General features: G+C 43.2%; 1 protein-coding gene across 1 annotated transcript in view; it reads left to right on the top strand.

The window, feature by feature from the left end:
• The window catches only part of KIF27 (kinesin family member 27), a 551,081-nt gene that overhangs the window by 492,106 nt on the left and 32,274 nt on the right, over positions 1 to 26,701 (top strand). Inside the window, exons 14-16 of the mRNA XM_085633120.1 lie at positions 7,510 to 7,725; positions 20,651 to 20,857; positions 22,641 to 22,839. Of these exons, the coding sequence (XP_085489246.1) occupies positions 7,510 to 7,725; positions 20,651 to 20,857; positions 22,641 to 22,839 (622 nt within the window). The remainder of the gene's footprint in view (positions 1 to 7,509; positions 7,726 to 20,650; positions 20,858 to 22,640; positions 22,840 to 26,701) is intronic.

Here is a 26,701-nt window from a genome sequence, read left to right as displayed (position 1 = left end):
GACTGGGCTAGCATCAACAACAGCCTCTGTATGAAGCTTTGGGTTGAAGTATGCCATTTCAGTAGCATCCTCAATGGCTTGTTTGGTTTTCTTAACACATTTCACACATTTATGTGACCTAATTATTGTATGTATCTGGAACAGTAACTGGCCATGCCAAGAAATTAATGTACCATAGAAGCACCTTGTGGGGGATCAGCATTTGACAGTGCTTGGATTTTAGCAGGATCTGGTATCGTACCCTTATCAGAAAAGATATGGCCAAAGAATTTTAGCTTTGTATTATAGAACTAACACTTGTCTGCATTCAAATTCAAACCTGCTTCAGCAAGTAACCAATACACTTGTAAGAGGGCTTTGTCGTGTTCTGTGTGGGTAGCTCTGAAAACCAATATGTCATCATTGTAATTGAACGTATTAATGAAAGGGTGTATGATACTTCGAATGCCATCTTGAGACAGTTCTGCAGTGGATGGCACACCAAAACTTAGTCTTTTGTATCAAAACAGACCAACATGTGTAGAAAAGGTTGTAATGTACCTGCAGTCTTCTTCAACTCAAGGAAAAATAGCTTTTAAAAACATTTACTTTGAAAAGTTTATGGGTCCCCAAAAAATAATTGAGGTCAAGAAAAAGGTGGTGGTGTTAAGTTGGGGAGAGGTTTGCAGTATGTCAAGGTTATCAAAATGAAATTGTAACTAGGACTCAACCAATGAGAAAGAAAGTCATGAGCCTTGTGATGAGGGGGAAAGGGGTACAAGATCTTCGTGAGGTAGCACAGGCTGTTCGCAGAACACCCTTAGACTCAGGAAACCACCCATTTACCTCAAGGATTATCTTTTGGAGTAATGTTCTTTGATTCAAGAAGCTACTTGTTTACTTTGGTACTACCCAATCTCGCAGAGGATACAAGCAGGGTTCATTGGTGGATGCACCAACTTGTCGCCAGTGTTAAGAGAGTACAAACTCCAAGTATATTGTATAACTATCTTTATTGCATCCACCAAACGTATTACAGCCACCTCTGAGTCGGCCACAGCCCAACTTATTAGTGGTTCTATATGATGCCCCCATAACTCTACAAGTTACCACAGAGTTAATGAGACAGAGGCAGGTTGCAACACAAACCATCTATACAGAAATCTTATCGAACACAACAAATGGGAATTAAACAGTGTCATACTCAAAGATATGTTCCAAGAATCGGGGTGTCCTGTAGTAGACTTGCTTGCTACAAGTCAAAACACAAAATGCCAAAGCTTTGCATCACAAGTGTGGGAACCAGGATCAGATGCACTTTTGATGAATTTCTGTATACCTCTCCACCACTAATTATTTTGGTATTAATGTGGGTGAAGCACTAAAGTGCAACAACAATACGTATTATCCCAAAATGCCCGTGGTGATTCCCAAAGCTTCTTCATCTATTTTTTAGATTGCACAAGCAATTGCTGTGCAGGCTGAATCTACTGTTGAAATTGCAGGGGAATATGTCACATTATGTTAATCCATTTGTACAGCGCAAAGATTACCCCAAGGGGTCTCCTGACAATAACATAGAGAATTGACACATCAATAAGGTGAATCCTTAATAAACAGCCAAAGCAAGCCACAATTGACCAATGAGCCTTAGTTCCTGAAAAGACAGATGTTAGTGACTTCCTAAAATGGAGCAAAGATGGAATCTTCTGCTGGATGACAGGATGCTCATTCCTAAATTTGACTACTCTTAAATAAAAAAGCCTTACTTCCTGAGCAACAGCGCTTTTTAGGACCAGCATTCGAGCATCGGAGGAGTATAGGCAGCATGTAGGAATGTAATTATGAAATTTTTGAGATAGGTTAATCTGAAAGAAACAGTTAGATTCCTCACCTTAGATTCCTCACCTTAGAATATCCCCAGGCGTCAGGCTGGATCCGGAAAGATTTTTCGTCAGCAATACCCTTGCGCGTCGCTAGGCGTCGTCTGCGGCTCCGCGTCAGTCGTCGGCGTCGTGATCGCCGGGATGACGTCGTCGGAGTACTTAGACGCCGCCCTCGCGCGCTGTCGTCAGTTCTTCTGTTTTCCGTGCCAGTAAGCACCGATCCAGGAAGAGCATATCCTTTTAGTCACTTTTTGACAAAACGTTTTGAACTCTTTTGGTTCCATTTCCAGTCGACCTTGACTCTGGTGCCGGGTGGGATGCCTGGATTCAAACCGTTCGACGCCTGTCACCGCCTGATGTCGGTCACGGATCACCACCGCCGGTGTCTCTACTGCCTTGGGGCCGACCATGATGCCGAGTCGTGCCTCGACTGCCGGGCCTTGACCTCGAAGGCTAGGCGGGAGCGCTCCGGCAAGCTGCTCGAGATCCGGCAGTCGGCTCGAGGTCCCGGTCGAGGAGGAGGTCGAGGGACCGGTCGCGGAGCCGCAGCCATCACCGTTCGTCGGGGTCAAAGTCCTCGCATTCCGGTAAGTCAAGGCGCAGCAAGATGTCGAAGAGGCGACATCGCTCTTCTGACTCCCCAACGGTCACGCGACTCAGCTGAGGGTTAGGGTGGCACCAGCCACGCGTCTCAGTCGGAGCCGCAGGAGTTGCGTCCGACCCCATACCCTCCGGTCCCTGGGTCTGATGCGACTCCGGCGGAGATCAGAGACTTCCTCGTGGCCATGTGGAGTCTGGCTCCGCCGTCGACGGCTGCCAGCGCGCCTTCGGGCCCCGCAGGCTCGACTGGGAGGCCTAGCGACCTGGCGGCTCCGGCGCCGTCGTCGACTTCGGTCCCGACACCGCAGGCCCCCGTGGGATCCAGGCCTGGATCCCGGTCGACGCCGGTCGACCTTACGACCCCTTCGCCGGCGTCGACCCCTTCGGTGCCACCCCTGGCGCCGTCTTCGGATGACGTTGTCCCCAGGTTTAGTCCCGATCCGGGCCCGGCGCCGAATACGGCGCCGATGGATGACAGGTACATCTTCCGCCCGGCTCCGACCATTCCACCTGTCTTCCAGGAGTCGGATGACGGGGACGACTGGGAGGGGTCTGAGGACCCTCTGGCACAGCAGTGCCAGTTATCTCAGGACTGGGCAGAAGAGCTGGGGGATGCCAGTGGTCTTGACACCTCCCCTGACACTGGCTTCATCTCTCCTCCCTCCGTGGCTATGGAGGAGGGTGCTACCTATTCTGTGGTGCTGCGCAGGGCTGCCGAAGCCCTCCAGCTGGAGCTCCCTGCAGTGGCCGTGAGAACTAATCTCCTCACGGAAGTGCTTCAACCGCCAATAAGCTCCTCGAAGCCTCTGCTGCAGTTCAATGAAGCACTGACGGACGTTCTGATGGGCACCTGGTCCAAGCCCTCCACAGTCCCTCCTGTGGACCGGAACGTGGCCCGGCGCCACTGCCCCGCACCGGGCGACCCCAGCTTTCTGTCGGTGCCCGAGAGCCTGGTTATCCAGGCCTCTACCTCCCAGACCGCCTTCCCGTCCGCTCCCCCGGATCGGGAATCCAAAAGGTTGGAACAGTTTGGGAAGAAACTGTTCTCCTCCCTTAGTTTGGGGTTGCGGTCTATCAACACCGCGTGAGAAAAATACTAACTTTAAGACTTTCGGTATTCAAAGAAGGCATTTAGGAGTCCTAAAGTTAGGACTCCTAACTTCTGTGAATACCGAAATGAGTAAGTGCCTTCTGTGAACAACAAAATGAGTAAGTGCCTTCTGTGAATACCAAAATGGTAGTAAGTTTAGTATTTTGTCTTAAGTTAGTTCTGTGAATCGGGCCCCTTGTGTTCTGTTGGTAAGATATGATCTGTACCACTCTAAGATCCTGCCTTTTATCCTCATTTCATGTAGCCTGGCCAGGAGGATGCCATGGGAGACCAAATCGAATGCTGCAGACAAGTCTTGTAGTACCAAAGCTGAACACTCAGCCTAGTCTAGCAGCATGCAAAGGTCATCCACCAGAGCCAGCAAGGCTATTTGAGCGCTGTGCCAGGGACAGAAACCAGATTGATGGAATCTAAAACTTGCCCATTTGCAAATCTCTCAGACAGAAAGTTGGTTAACATGTCTTTCGAGAATCATAACAGCAAATGGTAGTAAGGAAACAGGGCAAAAGTTAGAGAGTATTGCAGGATATGCACTAGTTTTTTTTTGCAGTTTTACTATTAGTGACTTTTTCCACACATCAGGAACCAGTCCAGTGGACAAAGAGCTATTACACACTTCCAGTAATAGGAATCCCAGGACGTCCACCACCGCTTTACACTGCAGAGGAGGTAGGGATTCCAGTGGAGACCCTGACTTAAGTTTTCTAGTAATGGAGGAAAACTCATCCCAGGTCAACAGAGCCCATTGGTCTAGAGTGATACCCTGGTTAGAAATATCCAGGATTTCTTCTGTAAGCTTTACCAATCCCCTCTGAGGCCAGATGATCAGGGAAAGTGGGGTGGGAGGCTAGGAAATCCAGGATGGCCTAAATCATACTCTTAAAAGAATCTGACAACTTTATTGCTAACTCTTGAGTGTTGTAAATTCTATTTGATACACATTTTTGTGATGAAAAATCTCTCACTTTTTGATACATCTTCTTGGCAGAAGTTTTTCCTCCCAGGATTTTGGTAGCAAAACTTTTTTGTCTTCACTAGCTACCAGTCTCTTGTAATCTTATAAAGCCTTTCTCAACTCCTTACTTGCCGAGTTGGAGTAAACTGATCTGTCATAGGCAATCAAATCTTTTGCAACAGAGTTTCACTTCCTTCAAGAGTGGTGTGTACCAGGGTGCAGTGCAGGGTGCAGTGGATCTGACCTTATGAAGGTTTTTATATGGCACTACTGTGTCCAATGCTGAGCCACCATTTTCAGATATAATCATTGCGTTCGGCTGCATGGCTCCTAAAGCCCTAAAATATGGACACCTCAGGAATGCATGAACATTCCTACCAGGACATCCTGCAGTTTCAAGTGGAAACTGTTTGTCATATGTCATGTATTTAGAGAAAACACAAATCAACATATTCTCCATGCTAGGATGACATCCACTAAACAAACCAATGCTACATGGATGGTGGCCTGCACAATATTCAGATTCTTTGCTGTCCCATCAAATTTTTTCCGCCACCCTCTGTCAATCTGTTTGCAATGATTTTTCTCTTCTCTAAAATCCAAAGCAAACCAGGGAAGAGAGGGATTTGCTCTTTTGGGAGTACCCTTTTTCAACTGTGCAATCTGGTTAACGGCTGCGCCGAGCCACAGATTGATTGCATTAATCTGCTGCCATATCTCCAGTGAATATAGGCTTAGAGGAAGGCAGTAAGGATGATGCCGGTGTCTGAAGTGAGCCATCCTTAAAGCTTCCAATCCACTTAATTATTTTCTTAAGAGCACTGCATACCTCCTTTTCATTAAGGATTTGTACACTAGATAATTGAGTCCAAACAGGTTATGTATGACCCATGAAAAGGAGGATTAAGAACTATTGTATTTTGAAGATACAAATGGTGATGGCTGTTTACAATACGTTTATCCACTGGCTGTAGCTCGGGGTAGCACTCCAACCCATCATTCTTGTGCTCACTAGGCCACGTCAGTTTGGAATCAGCCACATGCAAATCAGTCTTTACCCTGTTTCTTATGGGAACAGTCCAGCCGGAACTGCCAAGTCAGGTCCTCCCTTAACTGGAACACAAGCAACCCAGGAGCGGTTTCGCCCTAGTTATGGGCTCATCAACCATGTACAGCTTGGTTCCAGTGACACAGTGAGCACGGGATCCTCATCTGGTCATATCCATGGCACTTAGGCCGGTACATGAAACACACAAAAGGTGATGGGATCCTCTTGCAATAAAAATAACCACTGGCAAACTATTTTGAAGACCCTCAACTTCCAATCATGGGTCCATATCTGTTGTTTATTTCCATTGTCCTCACCCGGAGCAATGCCATACCATGAAAGGTATCAAAGGATACATCATGAACACATTGCACCTGCAACTCCGTCCTCAGGAACTCAGCACAATTCTATGCTCCTAGCATACCTAAGGAGTGTGATTTCCTGAAATTAGACCCTTAGATGTATAAAAGGAATAGGTAGAAGCCAGTGGCTTGGTTGAGCTCAGAGTAGGCTTTACCTAGTGCTCTATCTACTTTCTTGTTCACAGGATCTGAGGGCGAAACATCCTCCAAGGACATTTTTAGTGGCCACCAGATTGGAGAGCATTGGACCCACAACACTGTAAAATATATGTCTCCTACCACATACATCTTGACCAGGAATCTAGATATGGTGTACTTCTCCATGTATTTCCACTCCTGAAGGATGTCCCCTTCTACCACAGGAATGTCAGGCACAGTCTTAGAGGGAGGCCTACAAAATTAGGAAAACAGGGTGGAACTGGTGCTCGGAACCTCTACTGGATCAGAAGAAAGTCTCACGTTGTCCCTCAAATAGCCCAGTACTAGTGCTAAACCCGCCTTATCCACTAATCAAGCCCTATCATTAGGTAGCACAGAGGCATGTAAATCCTGCTTATTCTCTGGACATGTCCAAGAGGAAGACAAAGAGACAGCTGAATCCAACAATTCGTATCTCCTTGCCCTCTCCATGGCCAGCGCTTCAAAAAAGTAGAGCCTTTTAAATGTATCATGAAGGTGGTTTTTCAATGGTAAATACCTTTAAGATATATGCATTTTAAGGAAGTACTATTTATTTGTTATATTGCATTAAGGTATTCATTTGCAGTTTAATGTTTGAAATATTTCTGTGGTGGGGTAATATATGTTTTCTGTGTTCTCCTTTGTTGTACATGCATATCAGGCACTGGCCTGACCTCACACATTCGCAAAGCACTACGACCTGTAATTAGAACAAGGAATAACTCACAGGTTAAACACTGCTTTAGCCGTTTTTTCTGCAATGTGACTGTCAACTGAGACCCTTCTCCGTGTTATATTTATAGTGCTATAAAGTCTTCCTGAAGGAATCTGCAGGAAAAATAATATAATAAGTTTGTATCCTTCAGTAATGCCTATTCTGATAATACCCCATACGCCTTCACTCATTGCCTTTCTACACCTGCCCCTTCATTCTGTTAATATGTTGAGAGTTGTGTGAATATTGGTTTCTTTTACTTTATCTTTTCTTGCTTCTCTTGTGCAGTGAATTAAATTAGAGTTGATATCACAGACACTGGTAGCACTTTTATGGAGCAGCTGAGGTACTGTCTTTGAGATGCCATGTATCTCTACTTGTGTAGTAGGTCTGGACAACTTGTCCCCAAGAAAGTATACATTTAAAATCTTCCTGAACTAGTGAGATTCTCAGGGATATTTCTTTAGATGACTTATCTTCAGAAAGGTAGAATATCCATCAGGTAAAGCATTTTCAAAGGTATATGCCCTATTCATTTGCCTATTGAAAAATATATTATAAGACACATTTCCAGTTCCTCGAACTAGGTGAAGTGGCACTGGAAGAGAAGCTAGGACTAAGTGAACTAGATTCACCATAAAGTTATCTTTCCGCTTTGGTTTATGTTTTACAGGCTTTAAATAAGGATATTTTGAAGTTATCTTCCCGGTTGAGTGTTGTGGAGACGGAGCTGACTAATAAAAGCACACAGTTGGATGACAGAGCCACAGACCAAGAGAGAAAGATTTCTGAAGAAGTTCAGACTCTGCAGAAGGAAAGAGATCACCTTCTTAAGAGAAGAGATAGCATGGATGAAAAACTGAAACATGGAAGGGTTCTGTCACCTGATGTAAGTAATGAAGCAAATTTATTTGAAATATTCTTGCCTTTGACTGGGTATTGAATGTGTGGTAAATTCCCAATAATTTGTATGCCATTTTTTTAAAGTAACTATCAGAGAGATTGTTTAAGAGCATAGACGACAACACTTTTATGCTGTGATGAGAGTAATTCACATTGAAGAGGGTCCATAAAGAGTTTTTTTGCGATAAGTTGGACTAACTCACTTTTACAATGATAGGGATATAAATGGAAATGTGCACATTTTTATATTTGGCTTGACAGCACAGCTGTCTACATGACCTTTTGATACAAATTATTTGAAACATACATAGAGTGGGCTTTGGTTCCACCCATAGGTGTATCACTCACTCACCACATGCTATTGGTTGTCTGGTGTATTATTCAACCTCTTTTGGAGTGCTCTCTAGCCATGCTTGAGAGACTATTTTGCATCTCCAAGGTACACTGAAATATCACTCATTAAAATCCATATGTCATTAATGCACCTAAAAATAAAGTAGTTGTTTTTTGTTTTTCACTGCTGAAGGCTTGGTAGGTTTGCCTACAGAGCGCTTTTAGCTGCTTGCTGTTTGTTGCTGAAGACCTGTTGTGGACAACACCAGTAATTACTGTGGACTTTGGGCACTGTCTATTGCTTACCCCACTGTTTGACTTAAATGTCCCTCTAATTTCCTTGCTTCTTATTCAACGGTTTCCATCCTCTTCTTGTTTTTGTCCCTCCTCTCAAGCATAGCTTCTTTACTATCCTTTTGTTTGGATGACTTGCATTCTTCCATGGCTCAAATAGGGATCTGTTTTTTCTTTCTCTTTGAGTCCTCCTTGGGAGTGCATGTGTTTTCATGTTCTTTCCCTCACACCCTATTTCTTCCTCACATCACTGTTCCTATTATTCTCTGTGTTGCTTCCCACCCCTCCCAGGTTATCCATAAAAGCACAGCTACATGTATATTTTTCCATGGTTGACTAAAGAACAGACTTTACTGGGTTGGTTTTCTTTTATCTTCCGCCTTCCACATGTTTTGCAGCATTTATAGTGGTGGGGGCCTGCACTTACTCAGGCTGCATCTGAGACTGAAGGTTTACTTAAAGGGACTGGATAGTAGATGTCTCTTGTCCGAGAGGGCCATGACTCTGCTCCCTGGCCTGCTCCAGACACCAAATTGCCTATGCATTAATTCCAATTCAGAGTCTTTTGGAGACTCAATGGCAAGTGTTTTTCTTTAACTTCTGACCCCACCTCAAACATCTGTTATGTTTTTTATTACTTTTAAGCTGGATAAATTCCTTTCAGAGTTTCCTGCGTGAAATAAAAAAAATAAAACATGCTTTTTATAAAGACTGGAATTACTGAATTCAGTTTTGAAATACCTTAAGATATGCATTTGCTTTTCCTCCAGTATTTTCCATTTTTTATTAACCTTTTTTAAACAATACATTGTCGATCTGATTATAAACACAGAATCTACAGGCATTGCCAATACTTATTAAAAGGTTTTAGTCAGGATTCAAAATGCAAGTCAAAGACAAAGACTTTGTCAATGCTTGTTACAAAAATGTGATTGAATTTTGATTAGGACACTCAATCACAGGCCTGTTGACCTCTGCATTCTAGGTACTTTAAAACTAAACCTATTCTGAGGAGGAAAATCATAACTAGATTTAATCAAGCCAGCCCAGGCTAGAAAATACTACAGATCTGCTTACAGTGAATGTAGCTGTACAAAACAGATACTGGAAAAATAATTCACAAAACTAGTTGTGTTTGCATCTCATGTCATGTTAGCTCTCTGTTCTTTTTCTTGTTCTTTTTTACATAGTAGTATGGTTTAAGTTGATGCACCACGGTGTCTCCCAGTGGTTCCATGCCGTGCCCCTATCTACCTTCTGCCCCATCACCACTGTTGTTGATAAACGTAATTCTTGAATGCTAAAGCATAAGCTTTTAGTGGGTTTTACTGGGTGCTCTTTAGAATCCTGAATACGCTGGGTCCGACTCACAAACTGCACTCTGTAGTACATACAGTAGTCATAAACAATTGAAGGAGTATACCCCGAAGAAGAAAAATATCAATGAGATACGAAGAGGATACCAAAGGAAATATTTTTCCTTTTTAGGAAGACCCCTCACTCACCAACCTATCGTTGATATTTTTCTTCTTCTGGGTATACTCCTTCAATTCTTTATGACTCATACCTAAGGGGACTAGGAGTACTCCCTTTATAAAACCCTTTCTCTATTTTGTTGGAAAATGTACATAAAGTAGTACCAGAGTAGTACTGCTTACTATGCAATTCACAAACCAATGAGTGTAAATCTCCATCAGTACCTCTCCTATCTTTTCTGTGTTGCGAGATGTAGGTTTATAACTTAGTATTAAATGTGGGAGGGACCAGGACTGACTGAAAAAAGTGAAATACTTACTACTAAAGGAGAGGGGTTTAGAGAAGAGTATGGAGGGTTTTAAGGAAGACTAAGGAGGGGTTTGGGGAGGCACAGGCACCCACGTATAAAAGAGTTAAGCCTCCTGCTATTCACAAACCGTACTTCTAAATATACTACAGCTATAAAGCTAAAAAGTATATACTTTTAATTTAATGTTGAAGAGTTATATCAATAAAAAAAGTAAATGTTATTTTATGGTAAAATATGCTGATAAACTATTTTTAATTTAAAACATAAATGCAATTTAAAAAAAAAAACATAATTACCTTAGTTTAAATTAATTCCATTGATAAGTTTATGTAACTTTTAATACAAAATAAGTTAATACAGATCTTTAACTTTAGGTGTAATTTTTTTTAATAAATCTTTAAAATTACTATATTTACATTAATTAAATATTGAATTCAAAATGATTGACTTTATGGCTTAATCTCTGGTTGCTATAGTACCAGTAGTAGGCTTTTACCTTGAGAAATGCAATTTAGGTATTTAAGCAGCACCAAAATAACATTAAATCCGGTAACACAATACTATTGACAAAGCAATTTCATTAAAAGAATAATCTTAAAAAAATAAAAGTGCCATAAAAATCTCATTAGGAGAACCAGAGATATGAAGTTGTAAAGTTTTGAGTTGGAAATCAACAAGAAGACACAAAGTGCCAATGCAAGTTATCGGTTACAGATGACCTAGACTTACGTGAGATTTCAGGATGATTTCCACTGAGTGGAGGTCTGGTAGTCCTAGTGGTCTCACCAGTCAAAGGATTTACCTTTGGACCTAGTGGGTGATTTATAGTTTGGCGGACACAACAGAGTTTGGCAAGTGAGGCGTTGTACCATGTTTGCAAAAATAACGATGCACCTTCCCTGCTTAGGGTGGGGAGGCTATGTTGATGGAAAGCTACCTCCAGTGACCTGATGGAGTAAGGGCTCTCGGAGGATGGGCATTACACCGCCTGCCCTATTTAAGGTGAAATGTGTGATGTCCTTTTTTTGTCTATCACCACCAGCTGTGGTGTGTGATAGGGAAAAACAAATAGTGACCCCAACACGCAGAAGAAAAACCTCCCTGCATGTGGGAGTCATTCGTTTTTTGTCTTTCCATAAGAAGCTATCACTTTGTGAGTTTGGTTTTGAAAAACAAAAGGCTTGGTGGAATTCCTTCAAGATCAACTGTGGCTGTCCACCAAGTGTTTTGTGCATTGACATGAACTGCCATGATAGCAGTTTTTGTAAGTAAAGGTAGATAGATCAAGGCTAGGCCAGCAGTAAACTCTAAATTTGGTGGATGGTGGTCCGTTGGGGTGGCCAATGTAGTTTCCTCCTCCACCCTCACAGATGTATTACCCTCAGTCAAACTCTTGATTTGGCCCTTAGTTCTTTTTCTGAAAGTCAGAATCCATTTTCAAGGTAAGGCAAATACTGCAATCAGCAAGGGTCCTTGGAAGTTGGAAAAGTGGAGTTTGGGTTTCTCCAAAAGGTGTTCATTTACAATCTAAATGAGACCAAGTTGGGTTCTGTAGCTGCTGAAGTTACTTCACCCTAGGGTACTTTGCATCTTCTCTTGGTCCCACTTTTTTCCTTCTAACTTAGTCACCTATTTGGAGCTTGTAAACCTCCAATGCAGAAATTCTGAATGCTGTAACCAGTCAGGGCTCCCAAGGCCTTATACTAACATTGTGAGGTTTAGCTGAAACCTTTTCCTTAACTGCCAAAAGCTCTGAGCTGGGCAAACCTGAAATTCTTTCTTATGCTGAAAAAGTGAGACAACACTAAGTAACAGCAAATAGGAGACTGCTATTGTATTATGTGTATTTGTATGTATTTATATGGTATTTATGTCGTGCAAATCTAGCCAAAAGGCAGCAGAACACTGTACATGGTCAAAGGTGAGCTTAAAGTCAGCAAGTAATATGAGAGAAAGCCGAACTGTGAACAGGTAATGCACTGTGATGTAGTGTTCTTTAAAGAGGAGAGTATTCAACCCTTTCTTTCCTACATTGGATATAGGGAAGTTGTGCCAGGTCCTATGTGCATAGATGGAACATGCCTGCTGCCTTGTATTTTCTTTTTTACACTTCTTAGTCTGCAGTATAGATGGTCTTGTCTGCGGGTTGCTAAGAGCCACCAGAGATGGTGAGCTTGTCTGCAAGGTAAGCGGGGTGTTGGTTGTGATGGTTATGTAAATGATGCATCTAATTGAGACTTCTAGCTGCAGATTCCTTACCTTTTGAATTATCTCCAGACTTTAGACTGGAGCAGTACACCAGCGCGCTTGTAGGTGGCATTCGGCTCCTACTGGTGTACTGCACCGAAAGTGCCATTTGTGGTGCCTATATAGGCGCCACCCCAGCCCTCTGATGTCAGTTCTTTCTTTCCACACCAGTTATCACACATCTGGAGAGAGCTGCCCCTTAGTAATTTTTTACTAAACTTTTTTTGACTTTTTGTGGAAGTTTTTTTTTTAGATCCTCTCTGGGTATAGCAGAGATGTCATCTCGGAAAGCTGGCTTTAAGCCCTACGGTGCCTGTTACCACTCGATGTCAGTTACTGACCCACATCTTGTATGCCTTTGTCGCCTTGAATGCAACTTTGATCCAAAGGCCTGCTCCGATTGCCATGCCATGAACCTGAAGTCCTTAAGGGAGCGATCCCTGAAGCTCCTGGGGGCTCAACGTGCGATGCCACAATGATGTCGATCCCTGTTGAGGGGAAGGTCCCGGGAACAGTCGCGGAGTCCAAGATCAGCCACTATGGTGCGCAAGCTTCCTAGCCTCTGCGTGGCCGAGGACACGGTACCCACAGACCTTGTGAGTTGTTTGTCCTCTTACCATCATGGGCACCCAGTGTGGGGTGGTATCCGCCATCACCTGTCCAACTGGAGGTCTATAACATCAGACCGGTGGGCTTTGCAGATAGTCCGAAGGGGCTACTCCACCCTCGATACCACTTACTTATGACAGGCTGACATAGGACCCTCTATCCCTTCTCCACCAGCAAGTAACAACTCTCATTGGCCAAGGGAGCTAGAGAGAGGGTGCCAATGCCAGAAGTGGGTCGTGGTTACTATTCCTGCCACATCCTGGTGCCCAAAAAGGATGAGGGCCTTCATCCTATCCTAGACATGTGCCCTCTCAATTTCTTCATCAAGAAGGAGAAATTCAGAATGCTCATGTTTGCTCATATTCTGTCTGCCCTGAACCTGGGAGAATGGATGGTAGAGTTGGACTTGCAGGACGCCTACTTCCACATCGCTACCGTGCCTGCCCACAGGTATCACCTGCGGTTCACAGTAGGTCACAAGCACTTTCAATTCACAGTGCTCCTCTTTGGCCTTACCAGTGCCCCTCGGGTTTTCACCAAGGTGATGGCAGTGGTTGCAGCTTATCTGCAGAGATCAGGGGTGAAAGTCTCCCCTACCTCGACGACTGGCTGTTAAAGGCAGACTCGCCCCAGGCTGTCGTCTCCCACCTCCAGACTACGGCAGAGCTCCTTCACTTGCTGGGGTTCACTATCAACCTGGCGAAGTCCCACCTGACTCCCTCTCAGACTCTCCCTTTTATCGGAGCTGTTGTGGACACTGTGTAGTTCCAGGCTTACCCTCCTGAATGGCTAGTCCAGGATATTTAGGCTATGATACCGATGTTTCAGCCTCTGTCCTGGATTTTGGTGAGAGTGACTTCTGAGGCTGCTGGGCTTGATAGCTTCCTGCATCCTGCTTGTGACACATGTCCGCTGGCATATGCGGGTTCTGCAGTGGGTGCAGCATCAGGGAAATCTCTCCGACATGGTTCAGATTTCGTAGGGAGCGACGACAGTTAGCAGCTTTCGACCTTCCTCTTGAAGTCTGCAACATTAACTTGGCAGCCGGGCATCCCTCCACCTAGACAGTATACACCTGCCGTAGTGGAAAATTTGTGTCATGGTGTATAGCAAGACAGATCAATCTCCTTTCTACCCCCTTTTCTCAGGTCCTTCCCTTTATTTTTTCTCTTGCCCGGCAGGTCTCAGGCATGGGCACTCTCACTGGCTATCTTTCTGCTATTTCAGCTTTTCTGCAGTTGCCTGACCAGCCATTCCTCTTCAAATCCCCTATTGTAAATAGATTTTTGTAAGGTTTGCAACATTTGTTTCCACCTTCCCCATTCATTATGCCTCAGTGAGACCACAATCTTGTCTTCACTTTCCTTGTGTGTGCTTCTTTTGCTCAATTGTGCTCTCAGGCTCCTTGCCATCAACAGGCCTTTCTCTCAGTGATAACATCTGCCCGAGGGTCAGCGAGCTTCAGTCTTTATCATCTAAGCCACCATACTTTAACATCTATCCAGACAAACTGGTGCTTTGTACATGAACTTCCTTTCTATCGAAAGTGGTCACTCCTTTTCACGTAGACCAATCTATCACTCTGTCTACTTTTTATGCTCTGCTGCATCCCTCTGAGGAAAAGGAGCAGCTTCATTGTCTGGACCCAAAAATAGAGATGTTGTTCTACCTGGACCGCACACGACAGTTCCGGGTGGACAGCCAACTTTTTGTGGGGTATGTTGCAGCGAAAGAAAGGACGGGCTGTGCAGAAGCGGACGATCTCCCAATGGATCTTGCTTTGTTTCAAGATCTGCTACGCACCAGCCAAAAAGCAACTCCCTGTGGGCTTGCATGCTCATTCCATCAGAGTTAAAGCTGCCACCATTGTGCTAGCATGTGGAGTTCTGGTTCGGGATATCTTCCAGGCAGCAACAACGGCTTCTTTGCACACGTTCACAAAACTCTACTGCCTAGACAGTCGGGTCCGTCGGGACGGGCACTTTGCCTATTTGGTCCTGCAGGACTTCATCGTATGAAACTGATCTGCAGACCCACCTCTTGGGAGGTATTGCTTGGGTATCTATTCTAAAGGTAAGGAATCTGTGGCTAGAGTTCTCTATCAGATGAACAAGTTACTTACCTTCGGTAATACTTCATCTAACTGCAAATTCCTACTGACCCACCCATCCTCCCTGCTTTTGAATGGAATTCTTGGGACAGGGCTTTTTCCCCTTCAGGGCCCAAGTTTTCCACAATAGTGGTCAGTGTTCTTCATGGCTCCACGCTCCTGGCATGGAATGTCATGGAAGGAAATTGACATCAGCGTGCTGAGGTGGAGCCTATATAGGCACCGCGCATGTCATTTCCAGTGCGGACAGCGTCACTCGGAGCTGAACGTCGCAACCTACCAGTACGCACAGGTACTGCTCGAGAAGAATTTGCAGATCCAGTCTGACACCTGGAGATAATTCAAAAGGTATGGAATTTGCGGCTAGATAGAGTCTCTACTGGATAATGCATTACCGAAGGTAAGTAAATTGTTCATCAGGTTTCGAAGGTGATGGGGACTCGCAAGTAGAGTCAATGGAGTTCAATCAGGTTGAAGGTAATGGTAATTCAGGCCCTGGATGAGATGTGCTGCTGTATGTAGGATGCCCGTAAGAGGTGTGTAATAATGAAGATCCAGGCGTTGGTAGAGAGTTTGAAGAAAGCTTTATTTAAGATTCCAGAAGTATAGACTTCATCCACAGGAGCGCTCCATGAAGCAGCTGCCGAAGCCACAGTCTTCAGTTACAGTCTGCCTGGAGAGCCACAAGCTCCTAGGTTACAGAAACACAGGTGAAAATGGTTCTATAACCTAGGATACCACAGGGTGCCAGTGGAGTTTGGAAGGCCATGGAGTAGGACATTACCACCATCCAGATGTGAGAGTGAAAGGGCTTGAACAGCAGTTTTGAAGTGGTTTTCTGGAAGAAACAGTTTGACTTTCTTTAGACAAGATAGCTGGTATCAGGCTATCTTTGTTTTTTTGGAAATATGTTTCTTGAGATTGGTGTCCAGTGTGAATCCACGTGATTTGGCATTGGTGAGAGTCTGGGTCTGAAGCCAGGAAGGTTCATGTTGTTGAGCCAAGTTTGCACTTTATTCTTGTTTATTGTTTTTGGCAAATAATAGAAATTCTGTCTTGGTTGGTTTGAGCTTCAGGTATGCGCTGGACATCCAAGCCTGGATGATGTGCAAGCAGTGTTTGCGGTGTTGAATGTCTGAAGCTGAGGAGACTTTCAAGTAGAGTTGTGTATCATCTGCATATTGGTGAATCTTGATGCAGTTATGTGTGGGTAGAGCACCAAATGGATGACATAGGAACCCTGCTTGCCACTTGGGAATTTCTGATGTCCTCCACACACAATATTGTAATAACTAAAATGCTGATTTAGACTTCGGAGTATGGATTTTCTCTGTCGGGAGACTCTGTTGCCCTGACACAGTATCTTGCACTGCGAATTTAGAGTTGTCCACCGCCCTAGCGGAAATCTCTTACATTAGCAGGAAACACTGTCACAACAGTTCCTGTCAATGTATTAGAAGTTTGATGTACGGATCCATCAACTTGATGCTTCCACCCATCAAACTTTTAAAATGTTTTTTTTAATTTTCAAAATCCAAAAACGAGAAAATAGAGAAACTAATGACCCCCACACCATGAGAGTTTTCTCCCATGGTGTGTGTCATTTTGCAGTTTTCACTGCCTCTTACTGTCAGATTGTATGTGGTGGTGATGGACAGTCAAAACTGGCCATTTGACTGACCACTTTAAACCGGGATGGCAGTTAAAAGTCCAAATCTGCGACAACCCTTACTCCATCGGGCTGTCGGAGGAGTATGTCATTGAGGGTGGTGGAGTAGTCTCCATCGCTGACATACTGAAGGTCCACCCTAAATGAGGGGGGCAGATCTCTTAAGTTTGGTGGAGAGCAATTCTTTAATTGGCCTGGTGCTCACCGGTACTGAGTACCGGCACTTTTTTATTTTCTCCTCTTGAGTACTGGAACTTCTCCTCAGACAAGGAGTGTACAGGTACTCGTAGTGGCCCAGCATCTGCGCAGGCTCTGTTGTACTCAATAACGTGTATTTAAACTATTACGATTGGTGCCATGGAACTTTACTGTCCTCTTTTCCCAACCCGAGGCTGAACTTTGCATCTTCTGACTGGATAACTGCAGCAGGGACTCGTCCAATCAGACAAAGCCCATCTATATATGTATATAATTAACACTATCATTGTACAGCGTGTCCGACATATTTCTTGCTGTGCGAGCCAACCTATTCGAACTGCTTACAATTGGCTGGTTGGTGCCACGGGTTCGAATGTGTAGACTGTTCAGGCCCATCTGAGCCTGTCTCCTCGTTTGGTCACAGATTGTCCTCGTGCCTGGCAGCACTTTATCAGACTCACTTTAGCTCACTGGGCCTCAGTTGGGGCTCAACTACCACAAAGGTCCGGAACTCTCAATCAAACCCATGGAGGAGACACGAAGATTAAGAACGGCGACAGCTTCTGTCAACTGCAAGAAACAAGTACTGGGTTATTCATTGGCGCAGCAAATGCATTTTAAATAAGAACCAGAGCTAGTAAAGTGACACGCTTTCTTAATTGCAGTAATGTTCTAATCAGCAGACAGGGACAGACTCTAATTCTGCCAACAATGGCAGATGTTTTTGTGTTTATTGTGCCTGATTTTACACTGGCCTTCCTATAAGAGGTCCGCTTCATCTTATCAACAAGATATGGAAAGAGAGGCAGAGCAACCAAGTTTCCCAGATCCTTTCATGAGTAGCTTGCCCAGCCTTAGTTTTCCCTTAACATTCTGGTATTTGTAGTGTTGATTTTATAACATAAATCGAAGTACGAAGTGTAAATAAGTAGCATTGACTGGATGAGCAGAACCTGAGAATCTTCATAGCTCTGGAGAGGACGAAAGAGAGAGAAAATAGCTGTAGAGAGAGATCTCTCCTTAGCAGAGCCCTTTGCTCACAGTGCCCTGGTTGAAACCAAATTTAGCTTCCCTTCTCATTCATCCTTTTAAAACTCTGTGTGTAGAAACAATGGGATGGGTGGTGGAAACGTGCAGGGGCAAGAGAATGGGGAGTTGTGCGAAGAAAAGCAGTCAAAAGGCAGACACGGGCACCAGCAGCCTCCAGTAACCATGTTCAAATGTACTTTTCTTTAGAGCCACGTCAGAAGAAGCTTGCTGCAGGCAGCTTTTGTGCCATTTAAAGGTCTGCGCCCTGGGCATAGGCTCAGCGTGCACATGCTAAAGGCCAGTCCTGCTCCTTAGCACAGATCTTTACAGTAACCATGTTACCAAGATAGGAATCCAAATTTTAGGTGCCCTAAGCACCTGCTGTAGGAGATGGTGGTTCCCACACTGTAACAGAGTATGGGAGGAGACAGGGACGTGGAACACTCACAATCGCTGAGTTACAGAGTCAGGAACCAGCACCAATCAAATGCCAAAGAATTCAACTGTATTGCTACTTTATGTACTCACAAACCTGTAACATCTTGGATATTTCTTCAGTCACTGCGAAGGCGATGAGCTGCTCTTACTTGCCAATGTCATTGGTGAACTCAAGATTGTACATTAGAGATGAGGAAGACACCCCTTGGGTCGTCTCCATGGCCCTTGGAATGCTCCACAGTCTACTGGCCTTCTGTTTAATGCCAGAGTATCTGGGAACCTTTTGACAGTGTTGTAGCAACAGTCTAATCTGAGAACAAGAGTGGTTCGGACCAGAGAAGATTGCTCTTGGAGCCACTTAATCTTGCAATGAGAGAACACTGCAGAACGCCATGAAGAATGTGTTTCCAGTGAAAAAGAGCACGTGTGAGACAAAGTAAAAGCAAAAAAAGTGTGTGTGTGATTATGACTGAGAATGAAAAGCATTAATGTGAGAATTGTATGTGCAAATCACACAGAATATGTTTAAAAGAGTATGAAAGGGGAATATAAATGCATAACAGGGTGTGTGTGTGTGATGGAAGCTGTATTTTGACATGTAAGAGTGAGTACACATGAGTTTTTAACAGTCCGTCTCTTCCATTTCCCGACCAGCCAAGCTATTGTCTTTATGTATTCGGCAGGAGTAATTTCCTCAGTAGCGCAGATTAGAAATGAGATGTCATCACCAGCATTTCAGACTACATACAGCTCGAAGCTTGAGGGCAGAAAGTGCATTTTCTTTTCTTGGCAAGGAAATTGTATTGACTTGAAGAATTTGTATTGACGGTTGAGGAATTCTTGAACTTTTATGCCAATTTCTTTAACAAAAAATTATTTTGCTTTGTGAGCAAATGATGCAGCGGGCTTACCTTAGTGGAGTCAAATTTATTTTTCAAATGAGCACTTGTGAGGCCAACACCAGTTTTATTAATCAAGAAAGTCCAGAATAAGTGCTGGAAATGGAAAAAAACTATTTTGTGATCCCATAAATTGAGGCTAACGGTTGGCAGCAGAAAGTGGTCAAAGCAGAATCTGACAGTCAACTTATAAATACATTTTTTAATTTTCTATAAAAAAAAATAGGCAACAAAGATAAATATGATGGTAAGTATTCATGGGGATGTTAGCATTAATTTGATTCAGGAATTTGGTGACTCTCAACTACTAGCACCTTTAATGGGTAGTCAGATTGCTTTCTGAATGTTTTAGTTAGCACTGGCAGCCCCATCAAGCCTAGATATTCCTTTTGTGTATGTCTGAACTTAGGGATTGAACCATACTTATTGTCTGGTAAAATTGCTGGGATTCTTTCTTGTTCACTTCACATTTGAAATTTGGTGAGTACCTGCACTTTTTTCCATTTAAAGCACTGGTGGGGCGTGTACTCGTGTTGCCGTTGTGACTGAGTTCCCTCCCTTCCAAAGTCTAAATCAGGTCTTATTCAATTTTTTTTTCACTTAACAGAAAAGTTTCATTAGTTACTAAGGTGAGTTAGTTCAGGAGAAAACTCCCTTACGTAAATATAACGGATATGATATGAGTCACATTTTCTTTGTTAGCCTTAACCAGTGGCGGCTCCTACGCTATGGCGGAGGAGCATTGGCCCCCTGCGTGTGTGCCAGGCAGCAGACAGAAACGAGAAAAATGAAATGATAATAAAACCATTTTATTATCCTTTTATTTTTCTTTCTTCTGCAGGCAGCCAAGTCTGGGCGGGGCCAGGCCATGAGGAGTTCAAGGGGAGGAGTAGTGCACACTGTAACGTGTGCATGAGGATTTGGCTGGCTGTTTAATGCCGCCCAAAACCGTCATGCGCACTTTGATCTCTCTCCACCTGAGCTGTGTTTTACAGCTGGGCGGAGTAGAGGCACAGGCCTCTAGGCACTGAGCGAGCGTTGAACATGCCCGTTCTGGCCAATCAAGGCGCTGCTCTCATGAGAGCAGCGTCTTGATTGGCATCTAGGAGTCTGTGCAGTGTGCAAGGACCCCGAGGAGAAAAGCCCAAGACGGTGGTTAGCAGCTCAGGAGCAGATAAGTGTTTTTTAATTATTCATTATATTCCTCCTACCCCTACACCTCCCCTCTACCCCCTGCCCCACCACTTGTTAAGAAAGCTGCTACCGGTCTTAACTTGTATTTTTTCTATTTTCCTGAAGGAGGAGCATGGCTTATTCCAGTTGGAAGAGGCAATTGAGGCCCTGGAAGCTGCCATTGATTACAAGAATGAAAACATCAGTAGTCGACAACCCTCATTAAATGACACAACCCAAATACTGAGACAAAGCGAAGCTAATGTCATGGAAAAGCTGAGCTCCTTATCTCCTTCTGAGATAAGATCTCTTCTCATCCGATACTTCAACAAGGTGTGTACGGAGCGATTGAACTGCCTACTAACCTACAGGGAATAAGCTACCCATGCGGTTTAAACAATGTCTGATGCTGTATAAATCTTGAGCAAGTATTCATTTGCACATCATACATGCTCCAGTTGCTCATTTTTTAGGTTCTTTCAAGCAGCTAACAGATGTGCACGACTGATTCATATTTGAGGTTTAGTTACATGCAGTTATGTTGCCTGCTCCCCTCTCCAACAATACTCCTTGCACTGAACTTCTTTTCCTGCCAATATTATGGTTACAGATAAATATGATGGGCCCGATTCACAAAGGTAAATTGAGACGAAAGTCTAACGTTACGACTTGCTGTATTCACAAAGGGCATTTATGAGTAGTAAAGTTAGACTTTTGTCTCAGTTAAACTTACGTTTTGGTCTTAAGTTTAACTGAGACCAAGGACTTTTGGTCGAATTTAAACTTAAGAACAAAACGGCCAGGGCCGGACTGGGAACACAAACCAGCCCTGGAAATTCAGTTGGGGGGTTTGGGGGAAGTCAGTGAGAAGCAGGGAGCGATATTTCAGCACTGCTGCAAAACAGACCCCCAGTAACTAAAACAGCCCCCACCACACAAAAACCGGTCCTCACCCTTCCAGCCCACCGAAAAAACGCCTGGTGCCTGCTATGGCCACTTGGCCCTGAATTGGGACCTAGGTTTTTCTCAGATGCATATGTATTGGTATCTCCTCCTGTTTAAAGTTGAATTATGTTTGTGGTGGTGAGCTTTATCTGGAGATGAAAAGCAGGAAAACGTGTTGGGTGCAACATTAGAAATTGTTTTCTGTACAGTGAAACATTGAGAAGTGTAAGTCAAACCAAGGTAAGCACCCCTGGTAGGAACCATACCACAAATACAATATCAAAAGTCCCACAGTGGCAGCCCAGATTATTTCATGACATTAAAAATCTAGGAGAAAAGCAGTTCATTAGACCCAAACTTATTCTCTGCTTTGTCATTTTTCATATTAATTTTGTTTTATTGTACTTTTTAAATTGTATTTGCTTTCCTGATCTTGGTTGACATTATATTTTTGGGATCATATTATTGGCTTTGTTAAAAAATAGTCGTAAAAAGCGCTGTGTAAACCATAAACAGCGTCCCCACTTTGCACTCCTGAGCGTTAGCAACCCTTACTGTAAAGTTCTAAAAAATGCAATCCTTCCCAAAAATATTTTTTAAGAGTTTATATGAAAATCTTCTTTTTATTTATCACGATGTTGCATCTCACATGTGAACTTGTATAGTCATGAAATTGGCTTCAAAACAATTTTCGTTATGAAACATTCTCCATTCATTTTATGAGCAATATTCCCATAATCCCGATGCATTTCGGGTCGGAATCCTTCTTCAGGGATTTCCTTCTCTAAAAATTAACAAAAGAATCAATGATTCAAGGGGTAGAAAAACCTCCAACATATTCACCTTATTCGTGATAAATAAAAAGAAGATTTTTATATAAACTCTTAAAAACTATTTTTGGGAAGGATTGAATTTTTTAGAACTTTACAGTAAGGTTTGCTAACCCTCAGGAGTGCAAAGTGGGGACGCTGTTTATGGTTTACACAGCGCTTTTTACGACTATTGTTTTCACGCCCTCAGGTGAGAGGGAGATACCCACATGCACCCAAATTGAATATTTTTTGAAAAAGAACTTTATTCACATTATTGAGTACCATCGGATTGATTCAAGTGTACCACTCTATTTTCGATATTTTGACTTTGTTAAAAAATTAAATTTTTTGCTTGGCAGGTGGTTGGTCTGCGAGAATCTGAGCGCAAATTACATCTGCGATCTGAAGAAATGAGCATGAGGGTGGTCGAACAGGAGAATATAGTCCGGGAACTGGAATCTGCACTGGAGCGTCTTAATATGCAGTGTGACAGGCGCCTGACTTTGCAACAGAAAGAGCATGAGCAAAAGATGCAGCTATTACTACTACACTTTAAAGGTACTGATGCTCTTTTATGGGTCTTTCCATTACTTTTCTCTTTTGTATTTTTGCCAAATATCTCCCTGGATGTACACTCTTTACTTTAACAGTTGTATGATTTTGGCTAATGTTTCCATTGTCATGTTGAGGATTCTCTTACAAGTTAAACCAACTCTAAAATAGGCAAGTGGCTCAGTAGTAGGAAAAGATGCCAGTGAGATGTGTCTAATGTATAAAAAACACAAACTGGGGAGAGAGATACCACGTACCCATACGGGAGAGGAAAAATACCCTTGCTGAACCACGAATAACAGGGGCAGTAATAGCCATTATTCCAGATGAATTGTCTCTGCCCACTAATAACAGGGGATATTAATGCCTACTCACTGGTATTGATAGCATCAACTGTGAAAGTATCAGAACCTTAGTGGAGCTTTCAAAAATTCTAACTGTGATCTTCAGTTGACACACAGATCTCTGCAGCACATACATTAGTCCACTAAAATATTGTACTAGGTAATAATCCTCAGTAGTTAAGGTAAAACATTAGTTTTCTTGCTTTAGTTAGTGATTCCCTCATTGAGGTTCTTCATCCAGGTCAGTCAGGGATTCAGCCAGTGCTACTTTTTTGTGAGGTATTATATGATATTTCACTGGGGGCATGGGCTAGACCTGATACTGTTGCGCCTGTAGACAGTACTATTGCCCACAAGCACCGCCCTGACCCTGATGATCCTGCTTCTTTGTCAACCGACACAACACAGCTTTGTGGTTCAGGCCGCTACTGCTTCCCACAATGTGAATAGCTGTCCACATACTCCGATTGACAAAGATTCCCGAAAGCAAGACTCTTGTGAGAAACGTATGTTCTCTTCCACCAGTGCAGCGTTACGTTCCATTAACACAACTTGTGTCCTTGGACGTTTTTCTCATACCTTATGGTATTCTTTGCAGCAGTTATTGCCATTGTTTCCGGAGGCTAATAGGAAAAAACTGAGTCAGTTGATTTCGGATGAGCAGCAGGAGGCTAGGTTAATCATTAGGTGTGGAAGGGACATCACTTATTCGATTGGTGAGCCATGGCATCTTCTATGGCGTTACGCAGGCGATCTTGGCTTCATTCTACTGGATTTTCAAAAGCAGTCCAGTTAGCTTTAATTGACATGCCGTTTGATGGCGTTCATTTGTTTAGTGCCCATGCAGATGCAGCTTTTCGTAGGTTTAGATACAGTCGGTGTGGCTAAGACCCTCAGCCTTGTTCCCTTCTTTCAACTTTTGCTGTATTTTAAGTGAGGTGTTCCTGTGCAGAAGGCTCCTCTTGGTTTGTAATTTGGCTCTTAAAGGCATTATGGTATGCTTTTTGCAGTGTAACGTCACCAGATGTGGTGTTCCTGCCTTTGCAGGCCTTATTTCTTAGGGAATTTTTGCTGTCGATAAAGGGTTGTTTTCCTTTGAGGCCCTACATAGGTTTTTTCTACCCGTAGGTAGTTTTTTTTATTTTTATCTTTGCTGAGGCGATCCTCACTCAAGAGATTAGGATCTATGGTTTCTTTCTCATGTGAAATTGATTACCTGTGTTACATGCTTGTAGAAGCATTTGCAGTAGGTTTATTGCCATTTCTTTCAATATGCGTGGGTCTCTGTTGGTACAGAACCTCACCTGTTATTTAATTGGAACGTCCTTTTCTTGGATCACGGATTTCTTTCGATAACTTCTTGCCTTATTTCAGCAAGTTGTATTCCTTAGATGTGATGGTACACAGCTTTTAGTTCCCTCCTTATGGAATGTTTTTTCCTCCGCTTGTTTTGGGGGGTGTATTCTACAATTGTTGCAGATTTCACCTTATTTATTTTTGTTACCTTCTATTGTATGGCATCAAGGTATTTTTATTCCTACAGGTTTACCATGCTACTCCGGTAGGATAAAGGTTATATCCATCTATGTGGCCTCCTGGTGTCTCACACCTATGGTGTTTGTGTTTCATCTTGATGGTTTTCTTTTACAAGAAACATCTTTTTAGTGTTTTCCCTTTGCAAGCACATTACACTTTTCACTTAAATTTTAATGGAAGGGCTGCCAATTACTGTTTTTTGAGGTGGCAGGTGTTTTCCCTTCCTTCTTTCAGTGATCCTCATCTGATTTACTGATGCGCTGAAGTCATATAGTCATTTGCAGGGAGAACTCTTTTCGGTCCCTCTCTTCAGTGTTCTGTTATTATGTCCTGTTGGGGAGCTCCAACTCCTTTCTATTTGGCAATGTGTATTTCTATTGTGGACAGGCAGGTTTTCTTCTCCTACATTTTGGTTGTCATTCTGCTCTTTCTAAGGGTACAGATTATGTAGCAACATTCTTTGCCTGTCTCTGGTTAGGAGACATTGAGTGTCTTCTTCACTATGTATGGGGCCTGTACATTGATATACACATTTATTGGGCAATGACCTTGCAGGTTTGCATAGGTGTTTTGTATTTATGCGGATACACATATTTATGGCAGATATATCCGTATACTCATTACCTGCCAGTCGGAAGACAGTTGGTATTGGATTTTAGAAACGTCTTGTCTAGCTTGTAGTGTATTTATACATGCTGTTGTTCATCTTTTCTACTTCTGTTGGGTTACATACTAGGTGTGCCTCGCAGTTCACTCTAATGAGCATTCTTTTTATTCAAGGATAGGTCTTGGTTTTAGCTGTCCTTGTGCCAGATGTACGACCATTCAGTTTAGCGAGTCGCAAATGGCGCAGAATTGCGATTCACAATTTGCGACTCGCTAAACTGAATGTACAGCAGTGTCTCAGACACTGTTTGCGATTCCCAATTGGGTCTCAAATTGCATGCCTTGTCAATATACAATTTGCGACCCCATTGGGAATGGCTAGCACTCACAGGGATGGTGGCCTGCAGGAGTCAGCAGACCACCATCTCTGTGACTGCTTTTTCAATAAAGCAGTTTTTTAAAAGAAAAAAATGCAGCCCATCTTCCTTAAAGGAAAACAGGATGCATTTAAAAAAAGAAAAATGAATCTTTTCGGTTTCATTTTGTAAGGGCAGGCAGTGGTCCCTGGGACCACTGCCTGCTCCTAAAAAATATTTACGCACTCACTCACAAAGGGTAAGGGGTCCCTTGGAGACCCCTTCCCATTTGCAAGTGTTTTACCACCTACTTGAAGTAGGTGGTAAACTGCAAGTGTTTTGTGACCGCAAATTTGGTCGCAAGACAATGGTACATACCATTTGGACTCGCTATTAGGAAGGGACGCCCTTGGCACGCCCTTTCCTAATAGCGAGTCGCAAACGCTATTTTGCGAGTCAGTGACTCGCAAATTAGCGTTTGTACATACCACCACCTTTTTTTTGTGATCACAAACGGGTTGATTTCCCTTTTGCGACCGCAAAAACGATCGTACATCTGGCCTCTTGTTCTTATTTTTAGTCTGTCAGAAATTTCCATGGATCCTTCTTTATCTATGTTCCACTATTACCTGGTTAGAAATACCTTGTGTGGGGGTCTTTTAGACTCTTGGCTCTTTTATTCTGTCAATGTTTGTTACATATGAAAAAATATGATTATCTATCTTCAGCTGTGATTAAGAGGGTCCTTTAATTTTAACTATTTTTGTGGCAGACACCATTGTTTAAATTTTTATATATATATTTATATCCGTGGCTTCTTTCACTTTGTTCATTCTGTTCCTGCTGATTTCCCTCTAGATCAGCGGTCCATTGTGAATTCTTAGTTCTCACTGTCTTCCTATCAAGAACTTTACATTGGATTGGCGTTCGTTTCACCTTCGGTCTTCCTAATCCAGGGTTTCACTTCATCCTTGGGGTTATGTACTTGTTGGTAGGGCTGATGCTTGTGCTTGGATGAAGATTAAT

Source organism: Triturus cristatus, chromosome 2_1 (assembly GCF_964204655.1).
Source record: "Triturus cristatus chromosome 2_1, aTriCri1.1, whole genome shotgun sequence".
Classification (NCBI taxonomy): Eukaryota; Metazoa; Chordata; class Amphibia; order Caudata; family Salamandridae; genus Triturus; species Triturus cristatus.
This window is presented reverse-complemented; position numbering and strand designations above follow the sequence as displayed.